At 31.4% G+C, this 11503-nt stretch overlaps 2 protein-coding genes across 2 annotated transcripts in view; one reads left to right on the top strand and one right to left on the bottom strand.

Moving 5' to 3' along the window:
* Positions 1 to 297: 297 nt before the first annotated feature.
* Positions 298 to 9925, bottom strand: LOC139494017 (uncharacterized). The gene is made up of 8 exons (XM_071282186.1): positions 9788 to 9925; positions 7636 to 8040; positions 4864 to 4955; positions 4301 to 4408; positions 3281 to 3474; positions 1918 to 2006; positions 1107 to 1256; positions 298 to 441 (listed from the first exon to the last, which is right to left on the bottom strand). The coding sequence occupies exons 2-8, from the start codon at positions 8035 to 8037 to the stop codon at positions 313 to 315; spliced, it is 1164 nt and encodes a 387-aa protein (XP_071138287.1). The 5' UTR covers positions 8038 to 8040; positions 9788 to 9925; the 3' UTR covers positions 298 to 312.
* Positions 9883 to 11503, top strand: part of LOC139494006 (aminoacylase-1-like) — a 39641-nt gene continuing 38020 nt past the window's right edge. The window contains exon 1 of the mRNA XM_071282176.1: positions 9883 to 10110. Within this exon, the coding sequence (XP_071138277.1) occupies positions 10020 to 10110 (91 nt within the window). The 5' untranslated portion in view covers positions 9883 to 10019. The remainder of the gene's footprint in view (positions 10111 to 11503) is intronic.

Raw genomic sequence — 11503 nt, 5'->3', positions numbered from 1 at the left:
TTTCATTCCATTCAGTGGTTCTCTAAAAGAAGTTAACCTTTTGCTTATAGACAGACAAAATCATGGTCACCTTGGGATTTGTTGCTTGTTTTTGAATACTACTTGATACAATTTGAATTGAAATTGAATATCTTTTTTTTTAAATTTCATTATAAAATATTGTTTACACTAAAGTCAAGTCAATTATCCATGATGTTTTAAATGATATTAGTGTTAAGGCAAACAATTCATAAGTCTATGACAATACTAGGGTAGCAATTTCTAGAAATATTCACACCAAGTAAATAACAAAGAATATTGAGCATTTTTTCTTTATTCAACTGTAAGTTTTTTCTTTTTCTTAGGTCCTTTCTTTATTTGTCTATGTTTGTCTTTGAAGTCTTTCTCCCATTTTTTTTTATTCATGGTATAAAGTCTCATTGCAGCTTGGGCATCTTGTACCTGTAAAAGAAAAACAGGAAGTTTATACTTGAAATAATATACAAACCACTTGTATTACAGGTGACCTCAGTGAGATGTCACAAATGGAGCTTTCACTAGTTACCCTTCCTTCCTTTCCCCTTGTTTTTTTGTAAGGTTTGTGTTGCTTAAATTTTTTATTTAGTTGTTTTTCCGACTTGTTCTGTATCTGTATCATTACGTCAAAGGTGCCAATTCTGGCTTTAACTTGTTTTTTCAAAATATTCATTTAACCAAGGTATTGACTGTCTTACTTGACATATGGGTTTTTGACATCTTGGCATCTTCTTACTTTTTGTCCAGGGTCCAGTTACCCTGACACATACACTATAAATTATAAAGTTTACTCCCATGTACCAACTTCTGTTATGGACCAATCTCTTCTCACGTAGGAAGAGCATTGAAGCTACTGGTCATTTATGATATCCTTGCTATAAATATTGGGTGAACAGGAAATTGAAGAGCAATGTGTAAAAAAAAAAGTTATCCCACAATAAAGACCTCTTAAACCAAATAAATAAGTGCATGCCTATGTATTCCATAGACTTCTTCCCTTTATTATAGAATTGTGATCTCATATTATGCTTACATACTTTAAAACAAACTGTAATTAACAGAGTTGCCTCCCCTGTAACAATTTAACTTACACTGTTATGTTCCCCTTCCTGTACAGCAACACCTAAAACTTTTGCTGTGAGTTTTTTCAATGAAGGATTTCTTCCTTCAAACAGCTGCCTGAATGGTTTGTATTTAGATGAATCCCTTATCATATTCTTAGGATGACTAACATACAACACCTAAAATATCATATATATTTGAATATATTCATTTTTTTTTTTTAAATTACTCAATTGAACATTTTTCATCAAATTTTATATGTTTGTAAAAATATGGTATCAAAATATCCAACTAAATAAACAGCCATGATAATACTATTCCTGTGGCATTATAAACTACAATGTTCTATGTGAAATGTCGCAATTTCTTATCACATTGCAGGATTGGACAAACAAATTAACACATTTTTTATATTGCACTCTGTTTATCATCGTATGAGAATGAACTGTCAGCTGTTCTTTTCATGCTGGAACTAGATAACATGCCACTATTATAAGAGACAAACTTTGTAAACATTTCCTGTTAAAAATTCAAATTTTAAAACTAAACTATAGTTTTGGATTCCTTTTGATCAAATCAGAACCATAAAGTAAAACTAGTATTTATGAACATGAACAAAAACCTTCTTTTTTATATGTATTCTGAAATATAATTAATGGGTTAAAGCAAACTGATTCAATGGTTAATTTGAAATGGTCAATTGGTGTACACTATATGGGCATTAAGCAATCATTGTAATTGTTTGATTGGGTAATCAATGAGTCATTTGATCAGTAGCATACACCTTTTAACCCCCTATCATGTTACAGGGTAAAAACATTGTGTATTCATTTAATTTACCTTCAAGTCATTCTGGATAGCATGGCCAATAAGTAATCTATCTTTCAGTATTTCACATACTTCTTTTTGTACTTTTTCAAAAACATTAGCTGTGAAAAAATAAACAAACAAACGTTTCAATTAGTTATACTTCTGAGTAAAACTTTAAACATAGACATGGAAACATTATATATATATATTTTATTCATAGAAACTTTACAAGGTTAAACAGTTGCGTCTCATTGTTCTTATCCCGGTCATTTGGTCTTTTGATAGGTTTCTCTTATTGGCAATAATACTACATCTCCTTATTTTTAAATTATTTGCTGGTTTGAAAGAACCAAAGGCGGGCTGGGTCATCAGACACATTTTTTTTTTATATTGGATACCCTAATAATGATTGTGACCAAGTTTGGTTAAATTTGTCTCAGTAGTTTCAGAGAATAAGGTTTTTGTAAGATCACAAAAGTGTACAAAATTTTACTATAAAGGACAATAACTCCTTAAGTGGTTAATTGACCATTTTGATCATGTTGACTTATTTGTAGATCATACTTTGCTGAACATTATTGCTGTTTTCAGTATATCTCTATCTATAATATTTTTCATGATAATAACCAAAAAACTTCAAAATTTCCTTAAAATAACCAATCAGGGACAGTAACCCAACAACAGGTTGATCGATTTATCTGAAATTTCAAGATAGATAGATCTTGACCTGATTAACATTTAATCGAATGTCAGATTTACTCTAAAGGCTTTGGTTTCAGAGATATAAGGCAAACTCTACATTTTACCTCTATGTTCTATTTTTAGCCATGGAGGTCATCTTGGTTGGTTGGCCCTGTAGTTGGGCACATTATTCAACTAGATACCCTGATGATGATTGTGGCCAAGTTTGGTTATATTTGGCCCAGTAGTTTCAGAGAAGATTTTTATAAAAGTTAAGAATGACAGACGGACGACAGACACAAAGTGATGAAAAAGCTCACTTAACCCTTTGAACCAAGTGAGCTAAAAATTATATGGAAGATGATCTTTAAAAAAAAACACATGTACAAACTTTTCAGAATAATTTTATCAAGATTTATTTATAAGTGAGCTCCTATAGGAGAGTTCCAAAGTATAAACAATCTGGTATATTGTCTGAAACTATATCCTTTTCTATAAAAAGTTATCTGCATATTTTCATACAAATCTGAATTATAGTACTAATAGAAATGTTTTATTGAGATATACAATCTTTAAATTTAATTTAACTTTACTGTTGACATAAAGAGTATTACAAATATATCATCTTAATTATTCATGACTTTTTTATACTACCTTGAAGTATAGTACATTTATTATTTTTACTTTAATAAATATGAATTTAATTAAATACCATTTTCAATATCTTCTGGTCTGATACCACTAACATGAGTTCTGTAATCTGTAACTTTTTCTTTGGGTTTTACAAACTTGTCATAAACACAGTTACCAAAATGGTTAACAATGGACACTCTAGCTAACTGGTTGTCTCTGCCGTCCCATCCAACACCTACCATCTCACAATCAATGGCAATATCTTTTGTCAACCTAGGAAAAATAAAAGAGCAATATGGATGTATAAATTTAAAAATTCTACATTAGTTATTTGGATGAAAGTCAGTCTGTTTATAGCTGCAGTGATGCTTGAGATTTAACCTATTGACAGGAGGTCTTTTTCACTTAAACATGAATATGGTACCTAGGAAAGCACTTTGAAAAATTTAGAATTTCACTTACATTTTCAATGTACTTGACACCCATTCATAGTTGAGATCTTCCTGGTCAAATGTATGTTTCATGAAACTGAAGTCTTATTAAAGCAATATAAAATATCAAAATCTTTCTCCTCTTTATGACACAATGTAAACAAAGATCAGTTTACACAAAAGAAACTGAAATGCTGTCAACTGGATAGAAAGATGCAGCATCCACAGCTTTCATAACAATAATAATATAGTTTGCCATGTAAAAACTTACTCCAGGGATTACAACTTATTTCTATCCTATAACTTATACCATGCAATTATAGAAATAACAATAATACATTTCAATGCTATTTTCTTAAATTTTACTTTGATCAATTCCATCCTAAGTTACTAGAGCAAAGTGAGAACACAATGACTTAATTAGCTTATTGTTCTAAGATGAGAATGAAGTGGAGGAAAATCACTTTTTTTTCTTTTAAAACAATCATGTCCATACATGTACTATCTAACTATGGTGGTATCTTTATTGATTTATGAACAATAGATAGCTAGGTTTTGATTGACACAATTTTAGCAAAAGCTACTTCCTTTTTGTCACCATGTTTGAGGTCTAACAGACCGATTTCCTTTATAAATCATCCAAATCTATAATAATATAACTACCTTACCCTGTAAATGATTGCTGCTTGACAAGTTTATCTGACTGTTTAAGTGAAGATTCTGGTTTCCTGTCCAGCAGAATGTCATCTACATCATCAAACCAAATTTCTGGTTCCCTGGAACAATTATTAAATAGTAATGTATCTTCAAGCATTAATAATTTCATTGAAATAAGAAAAATTAACTTTGTTAGTCGCAGGCTCATCAAAACTGTGGGAAAAAAAATCAAATTTTCCTCTATATAATATCATTTGATTGTAAGAAGCTTATGTCTAAGTTTGGTAAAAAACCAGTCTAATAATTGTTTTAAAAACTTTAAACGCAGACTGTATCTAATGTTAACTGGGAAAAAACCCATTTCTAAGTAAAATAAGGAAAAACAGGATAGAAATTTTTACAAAATGTCTGTCTTGATACTAGCTTTTGATCATAAACAAGGCAAAAGTCACAGGCTCGACAAAAATGGATGAATACATTCATTTTCAGAAATTAATCAAGACTTTTAAAAATTGAATTTACATGCTTGAGTGAAATTTTGTGAGAAAACATTATACTCTGAATTTATTTATACTTTTCCTGCTCTGTCTTTGTTTGTCCACTAGGTAATTGTTTTTCCTCATGCTTTTTCTTCTTCTTTTTCTTTGTCTGTGGAATGTTAAATGTCTGTAATAAGAAAATATCAGGAACAAATTATTATACATTGTGTAACAATATTGAAACCCATAGCAGAGAACAATTTAAGTGAGGTTATCTTGTGTTACTACTTCTTTTTGGTCTGCTAATCGGCTAATAAATATGATAATAATAACTTAGGCCACACCAATTTGATACCTTGTTCAACGGACCCGCCCGCACCTATTTTTTTCAAAACAGATTTGTTTTTTTTTTTTTTTATTCCCGCTTCCCGCATCCGGAAATGTAATCATGTCCATTTCCCGCACCATTTTTTTTGTAAATATTATAAAAAGATATCAACATTTGTTTTTAAAATCACAGTCTAACCTGTATATATAACGATTTTAAACATAAAAGCAAAAAGCACCCCACCACACTTTGTAAATATCTGTGAGAATATTTGTTTCAGCATGAAACCTATTTATCCAAAGCGGGATAGTCCAAATAATTATGACGTCTGGCAAGGCTATTTTATTTTTTTTCTGGGACATCTTCCTACGTCCCAGAAAAAAAATAAAATACGTTGTAGGAAGGCGTCCCAGAAAAAAAATAAAATAGCCTTGCCAGACGTCGTAGGGAGGCGTCCCAGAAAAAAATTAAAATAGCCTTGCCAGACGTCATAATTATTTGGACTAAAAGCGGGAGTGCTCCGATATAAATTTATAACTACGGAAATACCTGCATGTAAAGAACAAAAAATTGGTTACTTTCCCTATTCCCTATCAACAAATGTTCGTTGTTAGAAGTACAAAGAACTTCTGAAGGATTTGCCTTCAACTGCAATTATATTGTATGCTGGCGAAACAAAACTATCCATAGCAGCTGCATGTTTATGCACCTGTCCTGATTGATTGAGGGGCCTGTCGGTCAGCAGTTATCGTTTGTTGATGTTGTTCATTGGTATTTTCCCGTTTGGAAATACTTGATATATAAATTAGATCGTTGGTTTTCCTGTTCGAACTGTGTACGCTAATAATTTTGGGATCCTTTATAGCCTGCTGTTTGGTCTGTATCAAAGCCCTGTGTAAAAGGCCGTACTTTGACCTGTGTTTGTTATTATCAGGTTGAGAACAACCCTCCCTCAGACAAGGGGTCATTTTACTGATGTAGAAAAGAAAAATAGAAATACCAAGGATTTGTATAGTTCTTCTATACAAAACCTTTGAAAACTTAGAATTTTGTACTCAAAAAGAGAAGAGCAGAGGCGGATTTAGGGAGGGGGGGCAGGGAGCCCGGTCCCCCCTATTGGGAAAAAAATTGGTTGCTTATATAGGGATTCACTGAAGCGTGACTCGAGCAGGCCCCCACTTATGAAAATTTCTGGATCCGCCACTGAAGAGTTACATCATATTTTAAACAACTTTTTCTAAAAGAGGGGTCCTCTTATTTTGAATAATATTAAACTGTTAAAGTAAAAGTGTTAACATATAATGGTTAAAGTCCAGGAATATTACAAAATTCTTGGACTTGTTTCGACCATTTAATACCAGATAGATACATAGTTCTTTAAGAAAATATGAGCCCTTTTGTACAAACAAATATATTATAACTTATATTGATCCCTCATAAAACATGTAAAAGGGATATTTATAACATTAAGGGGTTGTCCCCAAACTGATTATGACTTGGATGGAGAACTGTCTCATTGTCAGTCACACATACATAGACCAGATTTAATTATTTCTTGGAGAACAGGGAAAAATTACTTCAGAAATTAAAGAAATGTCAAAGTACAAGTGATAAATCAAGCTTTAATATTGTCAAAACCTACTATTTTATGTTTACAAAAAAAAATTATAATCGCTCACCTTTACTTTTCGAGCTTCGCCTCAAAAATTTGCAAATTAAATATCTTTTTATTAAAATTTTCAAATCGCTCGCTCGCCCCAAATTTTGGAGCCCAAAAATCCATAAAACAAGAAATTAAATTGGTGTGGCCTTATGAAGAGATTTCAATATTAAACTTTGTATTGTGGTTAACAGTAATGTGCATTTCTAAAGTGAACTTTTACATGGAGCCAAGATACTAGAGTGATACACGATAACATTAAATATGCAAGTGTCTAAACAAACAGGTTGTGTAAGTAGAACAAGGGAAAAATTAATACAGCTACATTTATAGAATAGTCTATTTCTTTACAAATTCTTCATACAGATATTGCTGTATAACCTTCCTTTATTAGAAATTTTTAGCTGGCTTTTCATTCTGTTTCAAATTATACATCATAGTTTTAATAAAATTAGATCTCATAAATGTGATATTTTCTTATTTTATAAATAAACATTAATAAACACAATAATATATATTTTTTACTATTTGTATATTGTAGAGGGCCAGCCAATCAATTTATATATGATAAAAATATCACAAAGCAAATGTCATGTAGACGGCCAATAAATTTATATATGATAAACATATCACAAAGCAAATGTTAAGTAAAGGTCAACACCTATAGACAAAATTACTCTTATCAATTAATGACAATTATGTCAAAATGTAAATGAAACTAATTCTAGAGAAATTCAAATCTAGAGACCTGTATAGATCTGACATTATCACAAAAATACCCAAAATGAAAAGAAAAAATAAATAAACCAAAAACATTTCACTGAAGACACCATATAGAAGGGTTCTTCTTGGCAACGCCACACACAGATATAAACTTACTTTCATAAGATTTTTCCAATTTGATGAATATTCACTAGAAGTTTGTGGTAATTTTACTTTATTTTCAGGAAGAATAGCTTGTGTAGTTTTATCAGTTTCAGTTAAAGTACTTTTGTCAACATTTAAATATTTTTTCTTAAGTCTCTTTCTTTTTTCTTTCACAGATTGCCATTGTTTCTTTTTCTTTTTCCGACTAGGCTGTTTATCTGAAGTCTGAACACTTGTAACTGTTTTATTAGTCTTTCCTTCCTTCTGTGGTTTTACAGAAACTGTGGATCCTTTATGTTGTATCTTTTTGTTTGCTTTTAAATTTTCATTTTTAATTGAATCTAGTTTTGTCTTCTTCTGACCTGGAATAGAATGACTTGTTCCTGGAAACTTTCTTTTCTTGTGTTGGTTCATGATCTACAAAGTAACAAAACTTATGTCATATCAATAACAAATTATTTAAGCAAAAGGGGAGATAATTTGATTTTTTTTTTTCCAGATGAACTTAGTTTAATAATTGAATATTGTATGATTTAGTATAATTCTCATTTTTTCAAAATCATATCCATAGGATATCAAATTTAATTGCCAAGTTTTAATCTGAAATTGTAAACTACCACTAGGGCTCCCTAATTTTTTAGATATATGTGTAACACATACATTATCATGTTTAAGAATTGATTGGTAGTTTCCCTTGACTAACGAGAAAATTAAATCACATAATTGAAGCAGTGTATGAAACCTCTGCTTACCACTCTCCTAATGCGAGTAAGAATCGTGTTTGGCGAGTCCAGATTCAATAGAACTTGACCTTGTGGCAAGTGAAACTTCTGTGGTGACTTGGCATGAAGCCAGCAAAAAGATAGTAACAAAAATATTTTTTCAGCAAAATCTATACTGTTATCTAAATTGGTCAAATTATTTTATGAACATTGTGGTTCATCATTACAAATAGACAAACATCGGTTGTGTTTTCACCTATGAAATTATTGTCTGAGTGAAGACAAAACTGAGAATCTGGGAAAAAAAATCAATACCTAGCAGCAGTGCACTTGAACTGTATTTTTATACCAAGTTTGTCTATTTTTTATGATGAACCTTAATGTTTATAAAATAATTTGACCAACCAAGGATTTGTATTGCATGCATTTGCTTTCATCTTCTTTTTTAAAATTCAGCACTCCCTCAATATAGGAGGGTGGTAATGCCCTTTACTGTCAGGTGCAAACGGTCATTTTCGGCTATCGTTAGCGTCAAATTGATTAAAATTTTGTCGTGATTCGTCAAAATATCTTTATCGTGATTCCTCAGATGTCTCAAATAATTATTGTTACCATTATTTTTGGAAAAAAAATAGCATGATTTGTCAAATTCAGCTGATTTTTTTATCTTCTAAAAGAAAGTGTGCATTTTATCGTCATGCACTAAAAATTACCGTTAACGTCATTTGGCAATAATTTTTACCGTTATACGTCATGAAGGTACCCCCATTACTACCCTCATGTAGTGATACTGATGATAAAGTGCTGAGTACTACTTTTTCCTTGTCATGTGTGCATGGCATCTTATTTCTATTTTCATTTAAAACGATAAAGATAGAAATATTTTTTTTTATTTCCAATAGAGGACCCATTATAGAGGGGCCTGATGGGTTATTTTCGTTCTTTGTGATCGGTGCATTTTCGCTATTGTGATCTGTTTTTCTACAGATTTTTTTTCATGTAAATCGTGATTGACAAAAAAATCAACTCGTGAATTATGATGAGACCCCCCGCCCCCCCAATCAGGCCCCTCATTATAGGCATAGACAGTACATTGATTTTTTTTATAAATATAAACAAACTTAAAATAATAAATGATTTAATTCCTTTTATCTTCTATTTGTGTACTTATATCTTTACATTGTGGTTAAAACGGTGTAGATTTTATTTGGCTGTTTAGATGTTTATTGAGAACAGATATTAACTGTCAAGAGTAGAACATTTTACTGCAGCTACATGTACAGGTAGAAGGTTTCATTGACCAGTTGACACTGTAATATTGACATTATTGTTGAATATTTGTGTGTATGAATTTTGTATGCATATGTCCTTTATATGTTTAACCGATTTGCTTTTGAAACAGTGCAGGATTACATATAGTTGCCTTTCTATGATTATCTCACCTGAAAGCTGTATCGAATAGTTAAAACCAATAAAGTTTATAAAGCGTTTGTGTTCATGGGCGCAGACATTTTGTTTCATTCGGAAGATCTCTCGCGACATCGAAAACTAACGTCCTGAATCTTGACCCACACAGGTGTTTTCATTCGGTTTTCTAAATCGTTTTTCCCAGGTTAGGAAGTACGCTAAGAATCACAGTAACATCGTTGCAAGAAAACTATATAAATAAGAAAAATGACAGAAAGCAACAAGCAAGAAGATCCAGCTGTCACAAGATTTAGACAGTATTTGCGTATCAAATCGGTCCACCCAACTCCAGATTATGGTATGTTTGTCATATTTATATTGCGTATGTATAATCAGATAATAGTTCAATATTAAGAGGTTAAACGGATAGTAGCTACGATTTTCATTAAAATTACTTTTTTAATCTATATGCCGGATTTTGTACAAAAAGTAAAATAGTTAGGATTAAAACAATTACTGGTTACGTTCAGTTGAGCATTTAGAAGCTTTTTAACGTTTAACACCTACATTTATTTATTATCTATAGATAATAATTCGATGTTAAGCCCAACCCTTATTCATATGACCTTTACTCTTTAGTTCCCAATGCGCAATCCCACATTGTGCCTCGAAGGGAAAATGGTCGAACAGGGGAATGTTATCGCGGAAATGGTACGCGAATTTACAGTTTCAGCGAGAAAAGAAACAAAAAAGAGGTGCAGACAAGTTATTGTAAATCAAAAATAAAAAACGTCGATGAGATCGGTCATTAAAATCAATAAAAACACCTGCGACGCAGGCAAAGTCAAACAGAAGTAGCCGACGGTTTGCGTAATGTTTACATTTCTTAAATTTTCCAGATCACATGAAAAAAAATCTCAACGTGTTCATAATTGTCAAAAATATGTTTATAAATTTACGGGCAGTAATCTCCCAGCTTAGAAGAAATTAGAAATCAACTTCCTAAACTTTAGTATTATTCTTCAGGTGTATCCTTCATGGAGGCCCCGATTTAACACACAAACACGTGTATACATTATCAGCATGGTTTGGTCATACAAATGTAATAACAAGTGTATAATATCGCCATTGTTGGAGATTCTTGGGTTGGAATAACATGCCGGTATTTGTTATATTTTTTATTTACATAATTTGATAAATGGCGTCAAATATGTACGTTTAATAAAGAGTAATTATCAAATATGTAAGAAAACAAAAAGCACGTGTTCGTATCTATATATATCTTGGTTAGCTCACTCGCTATGTCGGCAAAGTTCGGGAAGTAAACCCGATGCATAATTAATGAGATGAATAGGCACACAACACGATATGAATTATCAATTATTAACACTTCTGTAGTTTATGAAAACATTCTAGCGATCTTATTGCTTTTGATTTTAGCAGCTTTAAAACTTGTTCATATTTTTTTCAAAATCGTAGCTACTATCCCTTTAAGAATGCCCTTTAACATCAGACGTTTTAAGGTTATTTTTGGGCAACCGTTAGCGTCACATTGGTTAAAATTTCACTCTGATTTGTCAAAATTTCCTTATCTTCATCATGATTTGTCAGATGAGGGTGGTAAAGAGTTATTTTCGTTCAATGTTTTTGGCCTTTTTGTTTCAAGTGTTTTCGTGTTTTGACATTTAATTTCTCATGCTTATCCCGCATTTCATTATAAATAGTAAATGGGACTAAATTCAAAGTCAATC

The sequence above is a fragment of the Mytilus edulis genome, chromosome 1, assembly GCF_963676685.1.
Source record: "Mytilus edulis chromosome 1, xbMytEdul2.2, whole genome shotgun sequence".
NCBI lineage: Eukaryota > Metazoa > Mollusca > Bivalvia > Mytilida > Mytilidae > Mytilus > Mytilus edulis.
Note: the sequence above shows the minus strand (reverse complement) of the source record. Positions and strands in the feature narration are given on the sequence as shown.